The following is a 26,141-nucleotide window of genomic DNA, read 5'->3' on the forward strand; positions in this document are numbered from 1 at the left end:
GAATTCCCATAAATTTATTTATACTCCTAAATATTCCATTAGTTGTCTCATCTGAAATACAAAGTGGCAGAGACTAATACAGCATTTTATACAGAAGAAAAACCATAAAGGGCAGCTGCCAAAACTGTATTTAAAAAACCAAGCAGTGGATTATGGCAGCACCTAGCAGAAAGAGTTGTTATTAGGCAACAAAATTGTTTAAAAATGGTTTAAAGAAGATCCAATACTGGAGGGCAGAATAATTAATCATAACGAAAAAGCTTAAATATGTGTCAGGGAACTGCCATCGGAACTAGCGGAGGAAGCAAGGCTCCACAGCGATGCTGGAGAGGGGCCAAGCAGGGAGAGAGGCAGGTCTCCGGCTGGGGAAGAAAATCAGCGCAACACCAGGGGTAGAGGGGGGCCGATGGGGGAAGCAGAGAGGAGGCTCCAGGACTCTTCACAGGAGACCAGCGAGGAGAGCACAGGTCCTCCGCTGCCCACACCCACCCTGCGCAGAAGACTTCCGCGCAGGGAAAGTAGGCGGCGACTTGGCGTCAAAGAACTTCTTTGCTGGAAGAGGTTTAAGAAACGCCCACTGACGGATTCTGCCAGCGACTGAACAGCCACGGAGTGGATGGCTGTCCAGCGAGAAACGGTTTAACCAGCCAACCTAGCCCAGAGCGGCGGTAACTTACGCACAAGCAACCCCTAAAGCCATTACAATATGGTTTAAAGAAAACTACTGGGAACTTAAATTTGAAATTCTTCCCTTAGTATAAGAACCTAGTATGAAATTAAAGACAGAATATCCATGGGTCTGTCATCCTTAACTTCCCCATTTTATAATGAATTTCTAAATCTGGAATAAATGGTAGTTAAATACTTCAAGCAATGGGAAAATACTGGTTTAGAAAGCATAAAGATGTTGCGGGGTCATCATTCTGACAAGGTTGAGGAGGTTGTGAGTGCGATGAAATGAAGGAGACCTCCACTCTTCCAGTATTTCAAATTAGAGGTGTGGTCTCCTTTCTGATACAAAAACATGTGGAAGTCAGGAAAGAGAACAATTGTGAAACTCTATTATCTCTTAGTTGGATAAAGATGTAACTTCAAGACTGAATTTCAATTTTAAGACTGGTTAAACTTGGATCGGAATCAGATAGAGAAAACAGGTGCAAGATTTGGATCAAAGAATAACCAGGAAACAATGGAACTGGATTTGGAATAACTTCTAATATAATTTCAGCAGACCTAAAAGAGAACCAACGGTCCATCTAGCCAGTGTTCACCTCCTTGAGTTCCTTAGAGAAAAAAGGTGGGATATACAGTCAGTGGCGTAGCGTGGGTTGTCAGCACCCGGGGCAAGGCAAGTAATTTGCGCCCCTTAATCCGTGGATTTTAGCACTCGAGTGCGAGCGCGCCCCCCCCAGATGTTGCGGCCGGTGCGGCCGGCCCCCCCTGCACCCCCCACGCTACGCCACTGGGGCTGGGGGCGAGCGAAGGAGCCAAAGACCCCCCCAAAGGCTCAGCAGGAATTTATTAAATTTATTATTTGCGGAGCCCCCGCGGGCCGAGGCAGCCGAAGCCCCCTCCCCTCGGGCGCCTCCCCGCCCCCTCCTCTCCTTGGGCTGTAGGTGGAGTCCGCGCTCCGAGGCGCTCCAGATCCGGGCTTGGCGAGCGCCTCTCCTCCTCCCGGCCGGGTCCGGGGGCTTCCAGCCGAGCTCCGTCCTCGCCCCCCCTCCCCCGCGGCTGAGACTTGCGCTGAGAGCCGGAGCCAGCGGCGCCCCCTTCCGACGGGAGACCCTCGCCCGCCCGCCGGCTTCCTCTCGGAGGGTTTTGGGGAGGGCAGGGCGCGTCGAGGCCCCTCGGAGCTCTCCTCCCTCCCAGTCGGCAGAAGCAGCCGCTGCCTGTGGCTGGGCCGAGGGGATGGCGCCGGCGTCGGCATCGGGGTGCGGAGGCTGCCGGTGCCCGGCCAGGCGTCGGTGGCGGCGTCGGCGCTGCTGCAGCGGCTGCTCCTCCTGCGAGCAGTGAGTGGAGCGCAGCCGCAGCGGCGGCGGGGGGGGGGGCGCGCTAGGGCGCAAGGCTGGCGGCGGCGGCGGGGAGCCCGGCGGAGGAAGGAACTTGTCCCTTCCCTCTGGACTCGCGCCCCCCCCAGATGTTGCGCCCGGTGCGGCCGGCACCCCTGGCACCCCCCACGCTACGCCACTGTATACAGTGGTACCTCGGGTTAAGAACTTAATTCGTTCTGGAGGTCTGTTCTTAACCTGAAACTGTTCTTAACCTGAAGCACCACTTTAGCTAATGGGGCCTCCTGCTGCCGCCATGCTGCTGCCACACAATTTCTGTTCTCATTCTGAAGCGTCTGTAACTCGAGGTACCACTGTATTAGGTCCATAAACTACCATATAGCATACAGTCATACCTCTTGTTACGTTCGGTTCAGGTTACATCTTTTCAGGTTGCATCCCGCGGCGACCCACAAGGTACCAGAATGGGTCCCTTCTGGGTTCGCTGCTTGCGCAAGCGCAGACGCTCAAAATGATGTCACGCGCATGCGCAGAAGCAGCAAATTGCAACCCACGCATGTGCAGGCAGAGGTTGCGTTCTGCTCATGTTGCAAATGGGGCTCCGGAACGGATCCCGTTCGCAACCAGAGGTACCACTGTATATTCAACACAAAAAACAGCGACAATTTGTTGTTGACAAAGGACAGCTGGACATACAAAGGGCCCCATTACCAGTAGCTTAGAGCCTCATCAAACCTAAATCTGGCCCTGCATCTAGCCCAGCATCCTGTTTTCACTGCGGCTGAAGAGTTGCCTGCATGGGAAACCAGCAAGCACAAGAGCCCTCTTCCCCTCCAGCGGCTTCCTGCAACTGTGGTGCTTTGTTGTTGTTTAGTCGTGTCCAACTCTTCATGACCCCAGAACACGCCAGGCCCTCCTGTCTTCCACTGCCTCCCGCAGTTTGGTCAAACTCATGCTGGTAGCTTCGAGAACACTGTCCAACCATCTCGTCCTCTGTCATCCCCTTCTCCTTGTGCTCTCCATCTTCCCCAACATCAGGGTCTTTTCCAGGGAGTCTTCTCTTCTCATGAGGTGGCCAAAGCATTGGAGCCTCCGTTCCACATTTCCAAGAACTCTGATCGCTTAATGTGGCGGCCCCTGCCCTTTAGAACTCCCTGCCTATTGAGATCCAGAAGGCGCCTTCACCGCACTCCTTTCGGTGCCTGCTAAAAGCATTCCTGTTTAGGCAACGCTACCCAGATGCTTAGGGACGTGGGTGGCGCTGTGGGTTAAACAACAGAGCCTAGAACTTGCCGATCAGAAGGTTGGCGGTTCGAATCCCCATGATGGGGTGCGCTCCCGTTGCTCGGTCCCTGCTCCTGCCAATCTAGCAGTTTGAAAGCATGTCAAAGTGCAAGTAGATAAATTCTCCGGCGGGAAGGTAAACGGCGTTTCCATGCGCTGCTCTGGTTTCCCAGAAGCAGCTTAGTCATGCTGGCCACATGACCCAGAAGCTGTACGCCGGTTCCCTTGGCCAATAAAGCGAGATGAGCGCCGCAACCCCAGAGTCGGTCACGACTGGACCTAATGGTCAGGGGTCCCTTTACTTTTACCTTTACCCAGATCCTTAGGAAGGCATCGAGTCATAGACTTCTAAGAGCTGGAAGGCACCCCAAGGTCATCTCACCCAAACCCCTGCAATGCAGGAATCTTAACTAAAGCACCCATGCAAACTCTGCTTAAAAACCTTCAAGGAAGGAGAGTCCACAACTTCCGAAGACCATTCGAACGGCTCTTAATGTCAGAAAGTAAATCGACAAGGTCATTTTAATCTGTGCTAGCATGTTAACTTTGGCATGTTTTAAAGTAGAATTGTAGATTTTTGGTTTCTTTGTAATTCACTTTGAGGGTGACTGTTTATGATGAATCGGTGTATAAATTCTATGAAATTAAGTAAGTATGTAATGAATGATGCTTTACAGGGTTAAAGGAAAAATGGCGTTAAAAAAGTATAAAGATAGAAGTAATCTACATTAGACACAACAATTTAGAAGGAGTAAATTTTTTGAGGTCTTAGAACAAAGAAAGTCAATATGTGTATATGTATGTAATGACTAGATTAGAATGATACGGTTTTATTTGTAGATGCGTGCTTTTTTGTTTTCTTTTTTGTGTGTTCTGTTTTTCTTTCTTGTTTGTACAGTATTATTTTGGATTCAATGTTTGTAATTTTTGTTGTAACTCTGCATTGAAAATAAAAATAAAAATAAGGAATTAAGTGCGTCTTTTGGCTCAACCGTTGAGCTTTCCCTTCCCTTTCTCCCCCGCCCCGCCCTTTATAGCTCCACACACTTTGCTAGCGCTGAGGGAAACGCGCTCTGCACCAGCCGAGCGGCCCCTTTTATAGCCTCTCCTCAGCTCAAAACTTTTCGACGGTTGGGCTCGCGAAGGGAGGGAAGGCGAAGACGGCGAGGCGGAGGCGAGAAAGGATTGGCTGAGAGAAGAGGACGGCTCGCGCCAGCCTCCAGCCGCCAGCGCGCATGCGCTAAGTGCTGCTTTTTTTTTAACCTCCAAACATAAATCGAAGAGCTGCTGCGGCACGTGATCCGTCGGTGTCACGTGACCAGCTCAAAGGTGGAGACGCTTCTTCCTGATCGAAAGGTTGAGTTTGGAATTTTTTTGGAAGGGGGTATTCCGTACGTAAGGCAGGAGGAGCAGTATTAATAATAGCAGCAGCTGCATATATGTATCTATATAGACAGAGAGTAGCTGCAGTTTTGTGTGCATTTACTTCAGGATAAAGCTCCCTTGGAGTCAGTGGCGCTTACTTCCGAGTAGGCATCCGTTGGGTCAGGCAGTGAGAGAAAAAAGGGAGAGGAGAGGAGGGTGGGGAGGTGCTGCGGCTGGTTCTGCAAGGGGGTCTCATCTTTGCTTGAGCTGGGTTGGCAACGCATCCAGTTCAAAGACTCCTGCATTTTATGGGGCTGGACTAGATGACCCTTGGGTTCCTTTACAACTATACAGTTCTCTGATTCTATGAAGTGGGGTGTATGTATGTGTGTGTTGACGTTTCCTATCTGCATTTAGCACCTGGAGTACACACTGAGCAGCCACACAGGTAGCCTGGCCACAGTCTTTCTCGCTATTATTATTATTACTAATATTATTTCATCAGTTGCTTTATCATGCCCAAGGCAACCCAGAGCAACTTAAAACTATTTAAGTGAGACGTATGGTATCTCACCGCTGCGGTGAGATGCATTTCCATTTATGTTACAGTAGGTTTTTATAAGCAAACAGTTTAATAGATTTAAATTAGCAAATGCTACATAAATCTTGTTTGTGGTGGTGTGTTAAAAGTAACAACCCTGGGGTAACCCGTGTGAGAGGATTGGGTAATGGTATGCTATCGGGCTGCTGGCATTGTGAGTGTGGAGGAAGTTTCTGGGCGAACTTCCAGGAGCCATATTTCCACGGTGGGCAGAGTGAAAGTGAGAGGCATAAACAGAGTTTGAGGACACCTTCCAGCCGGACAAAAGGAAGATGCGAAGCTGTGATGTGAGAGGCTTGGAGGGGCACATTAGCCTCCCAAGTCTGAGGTTTCCTCACCTCTGTCTCCAACAGTGATTAGACAGCTGTTCCTGAGAAGATGACAGAGGGGATGATGGAGGGAGCCACCCCTCTTATCTTCTCTCATCTGTCAGTACATAGATGGAACTGGTCTCTGGACATGGAGGATTCGTGGAGCAGTTCCCTCATTTTTTGTATAGCCCCCCCCCCCATCAACCTCCCACATCAACAGCGCTGTCTGTACATCCTATTCTTAATTACTGCTCCATAATATGATATAATCAATTGGGGTTATCCTGGTAGGCTTAGCTCCGTCACAAATTCTCAAAATTGAAGTTGCTTTTGTTTCTTTAGGTAATGCAGACATGGCCACCCGGAGGTACAAAACTGTTGTTCAGGGAGAAGCCTCAGAGACTGATTCAGAGGAAGAGGTTTATCTGTCCTCCGTACCCCAGGCTTCATGTCCCAACCTTTCCGGCGTAAAAATTGCTGGGGAGGCCTCTGAAACAGATGAGGAGGAAGATGCAAGCCCCTGTAGGCCGAAAGCAGAGCCTAAATTGATCAGCACAGACTTGCCGCCACTGATTGTTTTCAGGAATGAGGATCTGGGGTCCCCCACAGCGGTTGAAGAGAAGCCTGCCCTTCGTATCAGACATCGCGGCCGCTACAGCACTTTGCTACAGCAGAAGCTGATTGAGAGCAATGCCCGCTTGTACTACGATGTCAGCAGCACCGTCAAGCAAGTGTACCAGACTGCTATCAAGGAGATTGGGACCATAACTGGACAGCTCAGTAACTCCCAAAACGGCATCATCAGCGCATCACACAACATCCGGCTTGTCCTGGAGGACTTGCGTGCTGTTGCAGAAAAGATAGACATCATCACCAGCTGCAACCTGCTGCCTGATATCCAGATAGAACTACCTCCAGTAAACACCTAGCTGGTTCTAGAACAATAGCTAGCCAATTAACTGCTTTTTGCAGGCAGTTAAAGGTGTTGAGAGAGAGAGACTGCTGCAACCCTGGCCATAAGGTGCAATAAGAAACTGGAATAGAAGCTTTTGACTCAAAACTTTTGATGCCTAGTGTTTCAATCACACTTGTATATCCTGTAATAATCTTGCCTAAATAGTCCAGCATGGTAGAGTCAAAGAAAATTAAACTGCTCTTGGTAAATCTTTTGTTGTGCTTCAATGTATATTGAATTTTTAAAGCTAATGCTTACCATATTTATACTCGCACCAGCACCCTAAAAGCTTCCATTTCATGTAAAGAAAAAACTAGTCGATGTCTGTCCACACATACCTCTGTTCATTTGTGACATGTGAATAGTCTGAGAAAGAGAGGGAAAGCCTGCCCACCTACAGACATATTTAATGTAGGTGATTAAGCAAGTGACTAGTACAGGGTGAGTCCTTTAAAAGAGGCCCTGCGGATACAGAGTTCACATGTTCCATGGGGCCTCTTTTAAAAGACAAGCTTGTGATCCATGATGATGGTGGTGGAACAGGACTGGTTTGAAATTAGTTGTGTCTTTATAAAACACAATCCTCTGAATACAGAAGGCTGAGTATTTGTGGAATTCAATGAGAGAGTTGTGTTACAACTTGTGTTAATTGTGTGAGCTTGTTTCGTTACTTCATACTTTTGCAGGTGGTTATGGAGTCTGCTCAGACAAAAATAGCACAACTATATGGAATACCATTGAATGCTGCAGTTTCAAGTATCATTCCATCTTTATCTTCATTGGCATTTATTTTTCATCAAGGAGGCATATGAGCATAATTTACATAACTGCAAAGTATGATTAAGGGTACAAGGGAAGAAGTAAATGGTTATCTGAATTTGAGACAAAAAAATTCTATCTGCTGTCCAGTTAGTAAAATCTCCATTCAACATCTTTATTCAACACCTGTATATTTGCATCAGTACCAGAAAAAGGGTTTTAACAGATTTCGCAAGTATGGCTTCCCTACCCACAGGTATCCCACAAGGTTACCACATTTTTTTCTGCAAGTGATCCTTTCAGACTATAATTCCCAGGGTTCCTTGTAGGGAAGCCATAATAGTAAACATTAGCCTTGCTGGTCAGGTATGCCTGACGTGGTTTGAAGCAGCGCTGATCCACAGGGGGGGAAAGGCACTACAGAAACGTATTTGCTTTTCTCTTTCAAGATAGCTTATTTAAAATGTTGTGTAAGAAGAAGAGAGACTCGTCAGTACTGCACACAGGAGAGGGTCACATCTCCAGCTATTTCCAGGTGGTCCACCTGTCCTGAAGGGATTCGATGGGTATAATTGAATATCACAATTCCATTCACAGTCACCTGATAGTTATTCTTTAGGTTGGTGATCTCCATCTAGTGGTAGAAAGTAAGAAATGTTTTATTTTGAGTTTTCAAACCATAATAATCGATGCACAACAAGAAGCATGGAGCAGGTTTTATCCATTATATCAGTTTCATTAGGGTTGCCATACTGTTGTTGAGGGGTTGGTTTTTTTGCAGAATCACTTCTGACATGGGTTGCTATACATCTGGATTTTCACAGACATCATGGTGATTTCTGCCCGGACACTGTTTCTGACTGCCAAATCCCGGCTATGTCTGGGAAATTCTGGATGTATGGCAACCCTAATTTTATACCAGTTTAATGATTTCCTAAAATGAAGCAGTTTGTTGAGAGTGCCAAGAATCCTGTCAGATGTATAGCACTACTTTATAAAAGTACAGTGGTACCTCAGGTTACATACGCTTCAAGTTACATGCACTTCAGGTTACAGACTCCGCTAACCCAGAAATATTGCTTCAGGTTAAGAACTTTGCTTCAGGATGAGAACAGAAATCGTGCTCTGGCGGTGCGGCAGCAGCAGGAGGCCCCATTAGCTAAAGTGGTGCTTCAGGTTAAGAACAGTTTCAGGTTAAGTACAGACCTCCGGAACGAATTAAGTACTTAACCCGAGGTACCCACTGTAACTTGAGGTACCCACTGTATAGCGCTCTGGTCCCAAGCAAAGTCCAGCCCCTTAGTCCCCATTAGGCTAATCTGGGGAGGGGGCAATCTCTCCCTTCTTAGCTGCTTAAACGGCATTGTTTGAGACAGAATGCTGGAATTGATGGTCTGATGTGGAAAGGCCAGTATAAGCCAGTAAAATGGCTGCAGGAATATAAACACTGCTTTCCTTGATCAGGCCAAAGGTCCTTCTTCATGTGTTTTCACCTGCACATGAGCAGGAGGAAGCGGCCAGTTCCTCTCTGCTAAAAGGGCAGGGGGCAAGGAAAGTGCTGGAAGGGTCTTTCCAAGATCAGCTGTTGAAACTAATAGCTGCCACAGAATTTCAGAAGCTTCTGTGTAAGCGTTTCAACCTAGGTTGGTATTGTTGATGAGGTGTGCCTTCTGACAAGGATCTGAAATGTAAACCAGTGCAAATGCTCATTCCCCAAAGGTATTTCTTACATGGAAGGCCTGGCCAGAGGAGAAAGGCATGGCAGTCAAGTGCCTCTCCTCAGAGCCCCAACTGCCGTGGATGAAGGTGTTCCGGACTATTGCTCCCTCCTTCAGTCGGGGGTTGATGTGCAGGGCGATGTTGCCGCTCATTGTGTTTTTCAGGTTCACATGGAATCTGGGAGGAAGGAGGCGACAATGCATATTCCTGGGGTCTCCAAAATGATACAACACGACTTTTAACCCAGCATAGATCTTAAGAGAACCAAGTCTTCCTGATCCTTTGCCAATTTAACTGCAAAAAACTGCAAAAATGACATGAAAAGAGCAGGAAAATGGCTAGCAATTCAGGAGCCTTTGCACAGACCTTTGAGGGCTGTGGAGAGTTAGGAGTTTGAGAAAGGAGGTTTGGAGGGAGCAATTGTGATGGAGTTTGGCAGATTCTTGGAGGAGTTTGGTTTTTAGATGGTGTTCCCCACTATATACAATTTCACGCATACCTGGAAATGTAACCCCTGCCTACAAGAACTTATAAAATGGGTGGGTGGAATAAATAACTTCTTCACAGCTTTGCAAATAAATCTACTAAAGTTACATGTCCACTAAAAATGTTTACTAGCCTGGCTGCTCCCAATATAAATATCTAATGCTATCCTCTTCTGTACACTTAATTTGGAGTGGGCTGCATTGAACTCACTGGGATTTAGTTCTGAGAAAATATGCATAGGATCTGTTAGTTGCATGTGGCCAGAAAGAAAAAGTTATTTTGATCATTTTTGTTCTTGCCATAGCCTTGAGGACTCTCCATTATTTGCCACAAGTGACTGGGTAAGTGACTATTTACAATCTGCTGTTTCTTCGAGAAATACACAAAACAAATGGGTATTTGAGAGTACTTACCTGATAAACATTCTTCTTGAGCCTGCCTTTCTCTGCTTCTTGCTCTACAGCCATCTTAAATAATTCACTCTTGCATCTGTTTGGCCTAAACTTCTTGATCTGGCTTTTATTTCACTCATGGCTCATCCAGACTACCTTTTATGCCACATTTCTAGGCACAGGTCTGGGATTTAAAGCGCAGTGTCCAAGCAGGTTTTCTTTTTCGTCCCGGTGACTTCCCTAGGGAAACCTGCGCTTTACTGCTGATTACGGCAATCAGGTTTTCTGCAGATTTTTATTTGCTCTGATTCAGCAGTAAAATGCGGATTTTCCCAGGGCAAGCACTGGGATAAAAAACAGAAACAACCAACATCACTCTGACACACAGCTTTAAATCCCAGATCTGTGCCTGAAAAGCGCAATGTAACAGAAAGTCTGGATAAGCCCATGATCTTTTTAGACCTGAGTCTGCCCTGGATCAGATTTGTATTACCACACTGGTACCATCCCTTTCCTCCAATATACAGTGGAACCTCGGGTTATGTACCATCCTCCTTATAAATGCTTCAGGTAATGAGCTCCACTTATCCTGGAAGTAGATGCCCCTAGTTGCAAACTTTGCCCTGGGATGCAAGCAGAAGTCGCGCGCCAGCAGCGTGGCGGCAGCAGGAGGCCCCATTAGCAAAAGTGCGTCTCATGTTAAGAACAGTTTCGGCTTAAGAACGGACCTCCGGAATGAATTAAGTTCGTAACCGGAGGTACCACTGTACTCAGGGTGGCATCTTTGAAGATTACTTTGCCTTACCCTCACAATAACCCTATGAGTCTCTGGCTCAACCTCATCCAGTGAGCTTCATGGCTGAACGAGGATTTGAACTCTCCAGCCGAACCACAGCGCTCACCACACTGCCTCTCGTTACTGTCCTCATTTGCAGAAAAGCAAACCTGCACCTAGGAGCCGCAGGTTGACCTAGAAGCTCAGCTTCTGCTGAATGTGTGAATGTTATGAAATCAGCCACCCTTCGTGACACTTGCATGTCGTTCCCAAACAACGTCATTGCCAATTGAGAAAGAAAATTACTCTGAAAGAAATAAATATTTTGGAAAAACCACACACAGCAAAGGTAAACGTAGTAAGAAGGCAGCAAAATAAGATTCAAATGTGATAGGGAAGCGAATTAGATTAGTTGTATCTCTGGAACCTGCAGACATAATTTGACAGATACCGTATATACTCGAGTATAAGCCGACGCAAATATAAGCCGAGGCACCTAATTTTACCACAAAAAACTGGGAAAACTTACTGACTTGAGTATAAGCCGGTTCACCACACCACAAACCTCCTGGTGGGCCAGAGTGCGTGTGCACATGCGCACACGGCAGAGGGGGCTTCTCTCTCCCCCCCAGCCCCTCCTGTCCCCCAGCCTACCTAGGGTGCTGCCAAGAGGCGGAGGCTGGTGGCGGCAGCAGCGGAGTGAGAACAAGCAGCCCAAAAGGGCTGCTTTCGGGCTGCTTGTTCCTCCGCCGCTGCCGACAGTGGCAAAGGCAGAGGAGGAAGGAGCAGCCTGAAAGGGACCCTCACTCAAGTATAAGCCGAGGGGGGCTTTTTCAGCATTAAAAAATGTGCTGAAAAAGTCAGCTTATACACAAGTATATACGGTACTTTCTGATTGGCTTCAACTTCATTTGATAATTGAATGTAGGAAGTTGGTGTATAATATTGCCCCCTCTGCTAACGCACCTGTTTGCGTGAAAAGGCACATTCCCCACAATTGTAATCTTGCGGAACTGAGTGAAATTCCCCGGGATGGCAATGTGGAATGGGACAGCCTGGAAAAAATAACAACAGGGATTCAGTCCTTCATCAAGAGAAGCAAGAAGACAAAGCAGAACTAAGACTCCCAGAAGCTGAAGCCACCCAGGAATCTGAAGAATGTTCCTGCATTCAGAAGTCAGCACAGGTGGATCTTGATCTATTATCAGAGGCTGAAATTGGGTAGGCTGGTTGCAACCAAAGGACACAATTTACAAGTCAGCTGTAATCACTCTTCCTTAGCCCTAAAATGCAAGTACATCTTGAGCTACTAGAACCTTCCCACACTGTATCTCTTTCCTCCAGCCCCTATTGAAGCAGGGAAAAGCAAGGTACGGTTTAGTGCCTCTGATTATGAGGCGCCTCTAGACACCAAAAAACGGACTAGTTTCTTAGTTTTTAGTTGCATCCTTGCCTTTGTGCCAATAAATATGCAAATATCAAACGTCATTATTTCTATTTTCCTTGTCTTTTCTGAAAGAATATACACATCTTCTTGGTAGTGCTATGGGATCTCTTTAACTTGTCATAGCTTATGTCTTAAGGGGAGAAGCTGCTGGCATGCAGAGCAAATCTCTTGATTATATTTGCAGCTTGGTTGCCTCTTGAACTTGCTTACTGAGCTTTTTCTTTCATTGTGCCCTGCCCAGACCCTCTTTGACTCCTGTCTGCTTTGCTGCCTCTTAACACTCAGCTTTCCCTAATCTAACTATGCAACCTATGTCTAGACTTGGCCTGATGCCTGTACAAGATCAGACCAATCAGTCTTCACTAAGCGTCCTGTCTCCCAAGAGTGGACAGATTCAGGAGCTTCAGGGGGAAAAAAATGCCACAAAAATACTTCATATAGCCAAAAGGAGATGCATCTGTTGTGTGGGTGTGTTGTAAATTATATTTGGGGCCTACAGGCTGCCAGTTTACCATCTTTAATCTATGTCAAAAACGAGCAGAAATTTCTAAATTTATCTATGATGGAGAACCAAAAGGCATAGAAAACAGAACACCAATATACTCACAGGATTGGACAAAGTTATTCCACTGTTACCCTGAGAAAAGATGAAGAAGAGAAAAAGTGAAAGGCCATGCAATAACAATACTGTATCGCAGAACCGAAAAGCATCAAAATTCAGTCTAGACCGAACCCCTGCAGTCCTGCTTTATCTAAACTAGGTAGACTACAATATTGCCCCAGATTTTAACCCACACACCTGGGCCGTCTTCTTCTTCCTTGTCTGCAAAGAATGAAAAGAAAACATTTAATTTATATAGAACTATTGTTTGTATTAATTTTTTTGTTTCAGGGAACACTTGTTGAACACAGTGAATAGGTGGAGCAATCAAATGTCTCCAGAGTTGTCCACTAACTAGAGAGAACGTTTCACTGACTAGTCTTGCCAGTGCTTTTTTTCTTAAAAAATGTTTAGGCGTATTCTCATTTTCCTACCCATATTGAAATACTGCCCCTTAGTGAGGCCAAAATTAGATTCACAAAATGTTTAGGGGTATGCGTACCCCTGTGTCCCCCCCAGAAAAAAGCTCTGAGTCTTGCTTTTTGATTAGTCAGTTTAAGTAACCCTCCCCCTTAATATAATTTTAAATGTTTTATTTGCAAGGGCCCTGCATGAAATATCAGAATCTATACTAAGAAAGAAAGGGAAAATCATCACTCTGGAATGTATGAATACTCCAGCTACTCATTTAACATCTCACCCTAATTCTTAACCCAATTCTTCTCCTAATCCTCACTTCCTCTCTGCAATCCTGACTTGCCAGTGGGTGGATCTATACGTAGCTCAGTGGGAGGGAACAAAACTCTTCCACAGTCTCATTATTTTGCAGGTAGCATTGAAAACGCATACCAGAAAATTTAGGTTTGCACAATCAAAGTGGATTAAAGCACGTGGATTAAACGGCGTTTCCGTGCGCTGCTCTGGTTCGCCAGAAGCGGCTTAGTCATGCTGGCCACATGACCCGGAAGCTGTACGCCGGCTCCCTCGGCCAATAAAGTGAGATGAGCGCCGCAGCCCCAGAGTAGGCCACGACTGGACCTAATGGTCAGGGGTCCCTTTACCTTTACTTTTACCATATGCATGGTTTGTTTTTCTGTTCTTTTTCTAATATTTCCCTACAACTGTTTTTCATGTTGTATATACATTGATTAAAAAACAAATGGAAGAAGAATTTCCCTACAACTGTTCTTCATGTTGTATATACATAGATTAAAAAAAATGGAAGAAGAAGAAAGTCCCACAGATTTCAACAGGACTTATTCCCAGCCAGGTAACTGAGTATAGGATTGCAACCTGTGGAACCTTCTGCCTGGAAAAGCATGTATCTTTCTCATGGAGCTATGCCCTGCTTCCACTGAGCTGTGGGCCTTCCCATTTGCCAACAGGATTGTGTTGTTGTGCGGCAACCACAAGTCACCATTTGTGAGTGAATCAGGGTGCCAGGTTGTGCCTTAGGCCTCCCATCCTTTAGCCCAGTAGTTTATAGGATCTGTGAAGTTTCCACGAAGCTACTCACAGAAAATGATGGCTGCACAAAGTTCGGCTGAGCAAACATACCACCAACCTGAAAAGAAAGAGATATATCATTAAGAGAGCATTAACTTTTGCACTGATAGAAGGATATTTAGCGTTTTGACTCTGTTAGCTCTGGGATGCAGTTTCAGCATTATTATTATTATTATTATTATTATTATTATTATTATTGCAGGCAGAGGTCACTTTAGTGCTGCTAACACAGCCATTTGACTTCATCCCCAGAGGCGCACTCTGTTGGTATGTTTAACCTTGAGGACTGAAGGGGGGATATGATAACACTGCTCAAATATCTGGAAAGCTGTCACAAAGAAGAGGGGAAAGACTCATTTGCTCCTGGGAATGAACTAGATGTTAAGTTACAGAAGGGTAGACTTCAGTTGAACGTTAGGATAAATTTCTTAATGGTCAGAGTGGTTTGACAAAGTGGTCTGCCTGTTCACTGTGCATTTGGACACCTCTTAAGATATCGTAGCAAAATTTTGCATGATGGTTCTTGAGATCAAGACACAGGGTTTTGTCTGTTTGCTTATAGCTAGATGTCATTTTGAGCCTTTCAAGACTGAACTGATTTAAACCACTGCTTTCAAAACTGAACTGATTTTTTTTTTTAGTTTCTGAGAATTTCCGAGCCACGCAGGGTATGAGACCACTGGTTACGTATATGGGGTCATAGGGCTCGTGCTTATTGGAGGTCTGCAAGTTGACGTTAGACAGCCTTGTTCTAGGAAGGCCTTAGTGCTGAACAGTGGAGAAGGTTGGCCCAGATGATCTGCACAACAGGTGTGGGGAACCTTTGGTCCTCCAGATGTTGCTGAACTATAACTTCCATAATTTCTGGCCACATTTGCTTGGGAGTTGCAGTTCAGCAATATCGGGGGGGGGGGCAGAGGTTCTCCTAGTCTACAAGGCTCCTCTAACAGTGATTCCGTGATTGGCTTCCAAGAATTAGGGAGGTAAAGGTTCAATGTGAACACAAACAGGATTCTCAGCTATTTTCCCCCAGTGAACCATGTGCTCAACAGTTATGTGGCTAGGTCTTCCGTGGGTGACCTTGAATAAGTCACTTATTTCTCCGTTCCAACCCGGAAAATGGGAAAACTAGTGGCCTACCTTGCAAGGAGTTATGAAGGTAAATGTAATACAGCGGTACCTCTAGTTACAAATGCCTCAGGTTACAAATGCCTCAGGTTACAAACTCCGCTAAATAGGAAGAGTTACCTCGAGTTGAGAACTTTGCCCCAGGATGAGAACAGAAATCATGTGCCAGCAGTGCAGTGGCAGCAAGAGGCCCCATTAGCAAAAGCACACTTCTAGTTAAGAACAGTTTCAGGTTAAGAACGGACCTCCGGAACGAATTAAGTTCGTAACGAGAGGTACCACTCTAGTGTACTTTGTACATTCAATGCACTTTGTACATTGAAACTGCTACATAAATAACTAGTACTAATCAATCCCCCCCCAGCCAGCCCCCCTTACTGCATTTGCAAAGCAAAGAGATGCAAACAAACTAAAGGTTTCTACTTACTGTGGTAGCTGTCACAACATTGTAAGCAGGAGGGGTGTATGGGGGTGGAGGCTGAAACACAATAAAAATACATTTGGAAATAACTATTTTTTTATTTAAAAAACAAAACAAACAACAACACAACTTGCCCTTCTGGCACTGTCTCTTTTCCCAATTTGATCCAAAAGCTATCAACTGCCACCTTAAAGTGATACATCCATTAGTAAATATATGAATGAGTAAATAACATTATTGGCTTCCAAAGCAAAAAAAAAATTTCTTTTTTATTTGTTTGCTTCCGAAGCAAGTTTGCATTTCTTATGCCCTCTTAAGATTAAGTATGAGCACACAAAGCCACTTTGTACTAGGTCAGATCACTTATGCAGCTTGGCCCATTCTGCTTACTCCAACTGGCAGCATCTTGGGTAACAGGGCCATGAGACTTCTGGTAGAATCCTCAGACATGTCTCTCACAGTTCTCTTACCTGATATTTGAAAATTTGAAACTTAACTTAGCCTTATTGGTGGTAGTACCTTATTTATGGAATGCCTTCTCTGAGAGGTCTGCCAGCTGCCCACTTTCTTGTACACATATCAGGCAGAGGCTAATCAAGAAGAATCTTAACCCTGCTGATCACCTTGTGATATAAAGCAAAATCTTCTGTTTCAAATATTTGTGTTTCAGTACGGGTACTGTGAAATCAATTTCAAGAACTGGCAAAGACGCACAGCAAGTACGTTTCAAAAAATAACTTACAGAACAATCCTAATGGGACACAGGGTGTGTGTGTGGAATTCTGTCAAATTCTGCCAAGGTCCCAAAGCTTATGCCAGGCAATGCAACTGAAGGTTTATTTGGGGTCACAAGGAGGCTTGGGGACACAAGAACTACCCACGCTGGAAGAGTGGCAGACGAAGGTGATAGACTATATGGGACTGGCTGAGATGACTGGCAGAATCCGCGACCAAGGGAAAGAGACGGTGGAAGAAGATTGGAAGAAATTTAAAGTTTATCTTAAGAACTGTTGTAAAATTAATGAGTGCTAAAATGTCATGGGTAATGTAAAACAGAATTGCAGTGACAAATAATTGGGTAAGAGAAAAAGGATTAAAGAAAGTGAATTATAAGTAATTGAAATTAGGGGTTGCTGGAAAAGTTTAAAACAGGGATGCAGAAAAGGGAGGTATGGGGAAGTCGTTGAAATAAGGTTTAAGAAAAAGAGGTTATGAAATTATACGTGTTTATATGTTTGTTTGTTTATGTGTTGTCAGTTGTATTGTGTTTTAATATATGTTGGAAAATCAATAAAAATTTATTTTAAAAAAAACACAAGGAGGCTTGGGATCCTGTACACCCACAGCCTCCTCTGACAGAGGCTTGGCATGCCCCTAACAGAGTTCATTGTTGGTCTTGCCACCGCTGGTGCAGCAATGGCAGAGCACAGCACCGATGGCACCTAAGTTTTCTGCCACCACGAGGAAGAAGAGTCTGTCTGCAAACCACCTTCTCTGGCATAGAGGAAGGTCTGCAGCATCCCTCCCCAGGATTGCTCCCCAAGAAGGGTAAGTTGTTCATACAAATTCACTGCATCTTGTTTCTAGTGTTCAAGCTCGCATGAGAACTGCAACCACAAATGTTTTGTCTCTTCCAACTCCTTATCTCACCAGTTGCCAGCACCTCATTTTAAAATTAGACTGGCGCATTTCTAAGTGTTCTCCTTTGATTTGCAAATGGCTCCTGCCCACATTACAAGGTACATGATCCACCACGGTAAGCTGAAATTGGGGGAGGTGTAAGAGGTGAAACTGTGCAACTCACATTAGTGCCAGCAAAGCTGATGCAGTTCAAAGAGACATCTCCATTGATCTGCAGTGTCTGGACCTCATGGAAAGGAAGGCGGTGTCTGTACTCCAGGAAGTGGTTGCCATTGACGGATACCTAGAATAATGGAAGGAGGAGGTGAGGTTAGTTCTTGGGAAACAAAAGGCAGAATTTGTGCTCCTAATCCGGGGGTGGAACTTGGAGGGACAACCTAGTTAAGGTGTTGGAGTCAGTGAGTTGAACTAGATTATAATCAGAGTAGACTCATCGAAATTAATGGAACTAAACTGACTATCATGCCCATTAATTTCAGTTGTCTACTCTGTGTAGAACTACAACTGGATATAAGTAACTCTTAGCATTTAACTTTATTGTTATGAGTTTGGAGGAGGTTGAGGAACTGGTTAGGCAAGTCCCTTTGAGAAGAGGCAAGATTTTGTGACATTTTGCCAAATCTCGCCGGAACCCACCGATGCTGCTGCCACTTCATGGGCAACCCAGGTAAAGGAGGAGGAAGAGGTGTAGCATGGCAGTGCAGCACATTCCCATTTCACCTCGGGTGACACAACGTGACACACTGCCCCTGCCCTCCCCACTATGACGAGATGGATGATATTTCCATTCAAATCATAGCAAAATGGCAGGTGCAAACGTTATGCAAATCTGTGTCTCCTTTTTTGGTGGTGCACACATGGCCCCCCTCCTCTTATGGTTTCAAGATTTAATAAATAGAAAGATTTAGAAAATCCACTGTCAAGTTTATTTCTTAAAGGTTGCTTGAATAAAATTATTATAAGTATAAATACATCCCCAAACACGATTATACAGACTACAGCAATCACCATAATGCCTTGGATTGATTGATGTCCTATGTTGGTTTGGGTTCTCTCTTGGCCTAGCTGCTTAAAGCTGAATGACAGCCCACAAGGAGACAGTTTGGTTCATTGTACTGGACGTCTCATATGATCTGTGGCAGTCTACCTTCTTCTTGGATTAGAATTCCACCCTTGTTCTACTTCACCCACTAGGTGGTAGCAGCTATCAAACAAACGGGACTTGTGAGGAAACCCATTCAGCAGAACTCACATATGAGTACAGTATTTTCAGAAGCCTGGCCCTCCTGAAATGGAAGGCTGTGCCCACACTTGTACAAGCGCCACACCCCTCAGCATGAAAGTATGCACAGAACCCCCTAAACACTTCACTTCCCAGCTACACGCTTACTGTGGTTAGGGATGGGCAAATAAAGCCATTCAAGTTTCTGCAGGTTTCTAATTCTTCCAGTCCTAAGTTCATTTCTCCACAATTTGCATATCAGTCTGTTCATTTCTGTTTTAATTCCTCATGAGAATTCATTGCAACATCAGGCCAGCTTGCACAGCTCTTATACAGCCTTTATATATTTCTTCTTCACTATCATCATCCCCTGCCAAAACGTTCTTGTCAGCCGAGCTGCATCTCTAACGGGAATGTGGCGGGAGGGGAAGGAATGGAGAATCATATCTCTTATAGAATCATATAACTGTAGAGTTGGAAGGGACCCCAAGGGTCATCTACTCCAACCCCCTGCAAAGCAAGAACTGCAACACGAGGCTCCCCATCCAATATGAAACCACCCCCTGCTTAGCTTTGCAAATGTGCTAGCAGCTCTATTGCTGCACCGCTATGGGGCCAGTCTTCTGCCGGCCTAAACATAAAGCCAAGTCGGAGTCGATGCTGGAGATAAATCTTGCACTTGCAAATTATCAAGTCCTCCCCCTGCGAGACACGAAGGGGTTGCATGGTAGACAGCGAGCTGGAGCAGCTTCTCCAGCCTCCTCACCTGATAGCAGTGGCTCTTGACGTTGATGATCATCTCAAAATAAATATTTGGCTGGAAAGGCATGTTGTAGGCCCGCTCCTCAGCTCCCCAGCGGCCGCCTTGCTGAGTGTTGCACACGACGACTCGGCCTTCGTCGAAACGGGGGTTGAAGTGGAAGGCGATGTTGCCGTTGCCGCACGCTAGATTGACCGAGAATCTGAAATATGAGGGGATGGTTGGGCTGAAGCTCAGTGGGAAGAGATGGGCAGGTGGGCTGGTGGACCATGACCACACCTGCAGGGAATGAACTGGAGAGATGAAATGGAGGGGAGAGTAGGGGAAAGGGGTGATTCGGAGAGAGCAGGAGCCATGAAGGTGCATAAAAGATTGTGTTGTTTAATGAGCTTTAGGCTGCGTACACACCTTCTCTTTAAAGCACAGTCCTCTCCCCCAAGAACATTGGGAGCTGTAGTTTACCCCTCAAGGACCTAGAATTCCCAGCACCCATAACAAACTACAGTTCCCCGGAGGTTCTTTGAGGGCACTTTAAATGTATGGTGGACCAAAAATAATAATAAATTTGAAGAGACTGGCAAAAAAATTGTATTCCTCAACTAGCATCATTGGCCATATTTGATAATCAAAATCCTGGTGTTCCTTACATTTTTAATGGTGGCGGCTCGACGGCTGATAAGTACTAGTAAAACTACTCTAGGACTAACATTATCCAGGTGGTATGCAAACATTTGGCAAACTGATTTAGTTGAAAAGTTAAAGGGAAGATTGAAGGCTATATTTTTTTTTTAATGACTGACATAGTTTTGTTTCATTTCATATGTTAACAGAGCTTAGTCACACGATAATTCCTCCATCAACCCATGGAGAGACTCTTTAAGTTAATCTACTGGACTTCACACAGAAGCACCATGCTTTTTAGGATAATGTTTGTTAATTGTATGTTCAGAAAGCCAGTCAATAAAAATATTTGCCAAAAAAACCCAAAAGTATGCCACTTCAAGCCACCCCTACCATTCTGAGTGAATAACAATATATATAGCCACATGCAAAATAAATTACAGGGCTTTGTTTTAATAACTGTGCATATGTTGTGTGATTTGTCATGCTTGGGTGAGAAAAGTTCCATATTCAATATACCTATTGAAGGTACAGGGACCCTGACCACTTTTGCTCCTGCCCACCCTATTTTGTTTGTTTGTTTGTGTGAAGTTCCTTTTGGCCTAGTGCAGACCCTCAACATGGCTCACAATATTAAAATAAAATAAGAATAAATTTTAAAATAGCCATTTAGGCTGGGATCCCCAAATAGCTACTTTTGACACACTTGAAGGGATGGGGAAGCTTAATGTGGTTTCTGCCTTTTTAATAGATCTTCTCCCCAAGCTGCCTCATGACATAAACCATTTCTGAGACTTCCTACAGTTTCAAAAGCGGCTCGTTGTGTGACAGGGTGCTATTCAAGAGACAAAGTCCTCTTTGGTACCAGGAACTAGTTTCCTGCTTCTTTAGATTAAAGTCATAAAACTTTGTTTAAAAAACAAACAAAAACCCAACAACAATCTCATTATATAATGCTGCAAAAGAAGCGTCTCAACAGCACCCTCAAATCAGTATCTCCCTCACACAAAACAAAAATTTTTTTTCCTTCCAGTAGCACCTTAAAGACCAACTAAGTTAGTTCTTGGTATGAGCTTTCGTGTGCATGCACACTTCTTCAGATACACTGAAACAGAAGTTGCCAGATCCTTCTATATAGTGAGAAGGTGGGGAGGGGTATTACTCAGAAGGGTGGTGGGAATGGGTGATTGGCAGATAGCTGTGATGAGCCTGTTGACGACTCTTAACGACTGCAATAGGTCTTACAGGAAAAAGCAAGGGGTGAGAAGGTGAAAAATGGCTTTGTCATGTATAATGAGATAAGAATCCAATGTCTTTGTTCAGACCAGGTCTCTCCATGGTTTTAAGTTTGGTAATGAGTTGCAATTCAGCAGCTTCTCTTTCCAGTCTATTTCTGAAATTCCTTTGTAGTAATACAGCTACTTTGAGATCTTGTATAGAATGTCCTGGGAGATTGAAGTGTTCTCCTACTGGTTTCTCTGTCTTGTGATTCTTGATGTCCGATTTATGTCCGTTTATTCTTTGGCGTAAGGTTTGGCCTGTTTGTCCAATATAGAGAGCTGAGGGACACTGTTGGCATTTGATGGCATATACAATGTTAGACGATGAGCAATTAAATAGTCCCGAGATGGTATGTGTGATGTTGTTGGGGCCAGTAATGGTGTTGTCCGGGTGTATGTGGCAGCAAAGTTGGCATCTGGGTTTATTGCAGGACATCTGTAACTATCTGTAACTAATCCCTCACACAAGAAAGGCTTTTTTGAATGATGCTTCCTTAAAAAAAAAACTTTACCATTTGCTTGAAAGCCAGTTGTGTGAGGTAAATTACCACAAAACACTTGAAGACCATTCAATGGTTGCTTATGGCAGCATCCCCACTCCCATTTACCACCAGTAATGGGCAAAGGTGTAGGTGGAGGAGCTGCCATATTGGCAGCCGAGGATTGTTCTTCAGGCGGTTTTCTGGTAATTTACCTCACATGTCTGTATAAGAACAGCACCCCATTACTAGGGGCTGGTTTTCAAGCAACTGGTAAATTGTTGCTTCTTTTAAAAATGAAATCCCTTACTATCAAAGGGATATAATTTCTCCACAGAAATTAGCGTCAAGTACCATGAGCTATGCTATATACAGAACCAGCACCAAACAAGATGGCCTATGGGTATTTTGAAGTGTTCACTGGAATGAGCCCTAAATCCTTAATCCTGCTGCTCTTCCAGCAGGTAGGATGCCCTTCTTAACAGAAGACAGTCCTCTGTTTGAAGGGATTTCTGGTCTAAATCCTGTTTAAAGGCCTTTTCAGTGATGGCTCCCCATTTGTGGAATGCTCTCCTCAGGGAGGCTCACCTGCTGCCATCATTACTTACTTTTAGGCACCAGGCAAAAAAACATTTCTTATCACCAGACCTGTGGCTTTGAATTACCCGTGGCCTAAAACATTAGATTAGAAGAATGCTTTAGCCATGCCTTTTTAAAATACTAATGAGTTTTAGCTTTTTCTGTTTTGCTTTATGCTGGTTTTAATGTATGTGTTATCTATTTATTTTTGTAAGCTGTCTGGGTTGTGTGTGTGTGTGTGTGCGCGCGCTACTAATAAGCTTAATTAATTAATCAATGATAAAAAACAGCCAGTAGGGAGACCTTGCAGGGGCCCATCAGCAATGAGCACCTGGGAGTACGTAGGCACATAGCTCACCTGCTCACAGTCTTCCCCACTACTGTATAATGAGAGCAGATGTATTGGTCTTTTTAAAATAAAATTATGGTACACAGATTTCTATAACTTAATTATACTCGGAGGAGACCCACTTAAAATAGTGAACCTACATTAGCCTTGTCCATTAGGTTTAATGAGTCTAACTCTGAGGAGGACTAGCATTAGGTACAACCCAAGATTTCTGCACATTTTGGGCAAATCTGTCTCCTCTTAATTGGGGTGACATCTAAGTGACCACCCTAGCTAAAGGAGAGAGGTAGATTAAAAACTGCACCACACTTTCAGAGGGAGGAAAATGTGGGTCCCTTGTGGGGAAAACTACATGTTCTTGCCTGGGCATTAGTACCTGGAACCAATCCCTTTTGTGGCTAAATACTGGTAAATTGTAATATTTCTACAGATATTCTTAAAATCAAGAATACTGGTAACAGGGTAGGGCTTGATGTAAAAGCCTCCAAGTTCGGGGGTAGACCACATCAGTATGGACGGTGAAGTCCACTGCAGAAGCAGCTTATTCACTTGTGGTGAACAGCTAAAAATAACGATAGTAAAGGCTGGATGGAGTTGTGGCTTTAATCGCTCTGGAAACTATTCCAAAAGGAAAACACTGCCCATGTTGTTTTTTCTCTTGGTTCCTTGTTCACACAAATATATTTTGTCCCCTGAGGCACAGTGCGAATGACACCTCCTCTAATGTCAACATGAAAGTTACCTAGGGCTGGGCAAGTTATTATGGCGCCTGAGGCAGGAAATCTCACATCTCCCCAGGAGTAAAAATCTCAATAAATATAAAAGTAAATAAGAGGTGATTTAATGCCTTGTCTTGACAACACCCAAAATTTCAGCCGCCTGAGGCAACCAACTTACTCTGCCCAATGCTAGGGCTGTTCCTGACAGAGCAACGTCACATTAAATGCAAAATGTGAGGCACTCTCTGAAATTTGGGAAAGCGGGGGAAAGTCAGTGAAGAGGAAGGAGATGGAGAGACTGCAGAAACAGAGAATCTAATTTGAGGAAAAGGTATTGATGAGGCGGGAGAGGCGCAAAGAGCTAAGTGGAAGCAGGACAAACCTTTTCACAGAAACCCGGACTTGCCCTTGGATTACAATCATCTTCCCCTCAGTCAGACCCCCAAAAATGGGGCCAGTAAAGGGAACGCTCTGTGGGGCAGAAAAAAGAAAAGAAAAAGATGGTCATCTGCTGGGTCCCTATTCCCCAAACTCAAGTATAATCTCCCCAGGCGTTACATATCTCTGAATATCATTGGTGTGATAAACAATGGAAATGGTCTTAAAAGTCCTGTTTTCAAAATACACATTTTTAGCTTAAGGCTCCAAACTTGGTGGTGGGGACATTCTGGGCAAAGATTTGACTCAAATTTGGTAGTGCACAAGGAGTGAGGGACCTCAGGGGCAACTTAGATTGCATTGACTGGAAGGCAGCAAAGAGTCACAACCACGTTAAATTTTGCCTTGCTTTTTTCTTACCATGCCTTTTGGTTGAGGTAACATAGCTAAGGTTATTCAGCATTTATCCTGATACACTTCCACAGAGCTAACACGAAGCTTAGGCGATGTCCGGTTTTTACCGAGCATTTGTTCCAATTTGTTTATACTACAATGAGCACCCATCCCAATTTGCTTGCGGGAAGCTTACATGTTTCTCGCTGCTACTTCGTTCATCGCATACTTTTCAACGCATTTCCAAACCACAAAAAGGGCTCTTCTTTGTTAAGCAGATTTATTGCACTAGGGTAACAGAGCCCTTCAGTCCACTTTAACTGTGCAAACCTAAAGTTCAGGTACGCACTTGAATCTCTCCCACAAAACAGTGTCAGTCCAGAGGAATCCAGAGAAATTGAGGAGCTGAGCTTTCCCATTACTTATCTCCCTGCCAAGAAAAGCCTTATCCGCTTCTGGTCTGCATTTTCTCTGGGGTTTTTCTGTAACTCAATTATCCTTACAGCAGCTCAATCCTAGCTGTAAGGATGCACATAGAAAGCTTGCTGTAAGGAGACATGGAAGGGCTAGTCAGATCTCCCGGCTAGTTCATCCTTAGGAGAGACACAACCTCTTAGAAAATGTCCATGCAGTCTTCCTGACCACCACCTTATCAAGCTTTCCCCTCTTACACACACTCTCCACACTCACCGGGTTTAAAATAGGCTGCAAAGCCATCTTGGAGCTTCCTGGATCTCAGCACCTGGTCTTTCTCTTTCTATGCCCTTCTGAAGGATAAGGAAAAGCGTGCTAAAGCAGAATTAAGTTTCGTTTCCTCAGAAAAGTAGGCGGGTACAAAACTGGCCACTGTTTGTTCTTTTATCAAATGGGAATAAAGCTATGATCAGGGACCCAAGAGATAGCAATGAACCTGCTCCAACAACACTGGTTACCGCATATTTTTCTGGCACGATACATTTTTTTACAACATGAAGGTGCAGCAAGGGGAGGAGAGAAGGGTTATCTGTTGAATTTTTGCCTCTTCTGCAGCCATTAAAGCACTCTGCACTGAAATACAGAAGCAGGCAAAGGTTTACTATCTGCTAGCTCAAATGAGAAAGTTCTGTTTAGGGATTGGGTGTGTGTAGAATTCTGTTTAGTTTGTATCTGAAGGTGAACTTCGTACTTTTTGAGTCAATACATGATCCGAAACACAGCCATCCTTTGAAATTTGGACTTCTCTGAATTTTGCAATGCAGTTCTCCAACCAAGTAATGTGCTAAAAAAATGCAGGTACTGATGTAAAGGTGCACATAAAATGCTCATCATAGGGACCATAACATACAAAATGCATTCTATTAGGGGAAACTGGTTTGTAAAAATATGTATCTTTTGCATAGAAAAAAAGGTGTGTATTCGGACTAAGCACTAAGATGTGGACGGATATTCATGAGGACTTTTTTTTAAAGTCACAAACTGATGTGGAAATGTCTGACTGGAAATGTGAGAAACTGAGAGAAATCAAAATTGACAGATTTGCCCATCCAAACGCCTGTGTGAGACAAATTGGGTCCTCCCTTAAAGAGGGCACGTATTGCGGTGAGACCTGGACAACCTGTGTTGTGGGTGGGTACAGTTGGTTAGCCACAACACCCGATTGGTAGGTCCCTCGAGGCTGGGTACAATGTGGCCAATGGGACGCAGTCTAAAAAGTTTGAGGGACCTATTTATGCCCATGCACGTGACCCAGAGCTTCCTCTTTCGGCGCGTGTATTCGGAACACCCACCCACCTCTCCTCTACTTTTGGGGCTTGTTGTGCTTGACCTTGCTGTGCCGTCGTGTGTCATCTGTCGTTGGGACAGGGGGACAAGCAGGAATTTTCCCCACCTGGCTGATTGACTGTTGCCATTTAGGTTTCGCCTGCCGCATAGCAAATCGTCACAACTTGTTAGGTTGCGGATAGGCTCTGGTTCAGGTGATA

The 26,141-nt window shown here is 44.7% G+C and overlaps 2 protein-coding genes across 3 annotated transcripts; one reads left to right on the forward strand and one right to left on the reverse strand.

Annotated features, from left to right (window-relative positions):
• The first annotated feature begins 4,538 nt into the window (after nucleotides 1–4,538).
• BLOC1S3 (biogenesis of lysosomal organelles complex 1 subunit 3) lies at nucleotides 4,539–6,739 on the forward strand. The gene is made up of 2 exons (XM_083628135.1): nucleotides 4,539–4,649; nucleotides 5,913–6,739. The coding sequence occupies exon 2, from the start codon at nucleotides 5,924–5,926 to the stop codon at nucleotides 6,497–6,499; it is 576 nt and encodes a 191-aa protein (XP_083484261.1). The 5' UTR covers nucleotides 4,539–4,649; nucleotides 5,913–5,923; the 3' UTR covers nucleotides 6,500–6,739.
• A 548-nt stretch (nucleotides 6,740–7,287) lies between these two features.
• LOC310768889 (galectin-4-like) lies at nucleotides 7,288–25,222 on the reverse strand. 2 transcript variants are annotated; one of them, XM_083627785.1, is made up of 11 exons: nucleotides 24,871–25,219; nucleotides 23,792–23,880; nucleotides 19,389–19,584; nucleotides 17,564–17,683; nucleotides 15,766–15,816; nucleotides 14,221–14,268; nucleotides 12,903–12,926; nucleotides 12,711–12,740; nucleotides 11,623–11,711; nucleotides 9,015–9,180; nucleotides 7,288–7,918 (listed from the first exon to the last, which is right to left on the reverse strand). In XM_083627785.1, exons 1-11 carry the CDS (start codon nucleotides 24,895–24,897, stop codon nucleotides 7,775–7,777), a joined length of 984 nt encoding a protein of 327 aa, XP_083483911.1. In that variant the 5' UTR covers nucleotides 24,898–25,219; the 3' UTR covers nucleotides 7,288–7,774. The 2 variants fall into 2 exon arrangements, with proteins under 2 accessions (XP_083483911.1, XP_083483912.1); XM_083627786.1 differs by lacking the exon at nucleotides 12,903–12,926 and having other exon boundaries at nucleotides 24,871–25,222.
• Between the last annotated feature and the right edge of the window lie 919 nt (nucleotides 25,223–26,141).

Source organism: Podarcis filfolensis (genome assembly GCF_964270895.1).
Source record: "Podarcis filfolensis genome assembly, chromosome: 8".
NCBI classification, from domain to species: domain Eukaryota; kingdom Metazoa; phylum Chordata; class Lepidosauria; order Squamata; family Lacertidae; genus Podarcis; species Podarcis filfolensis.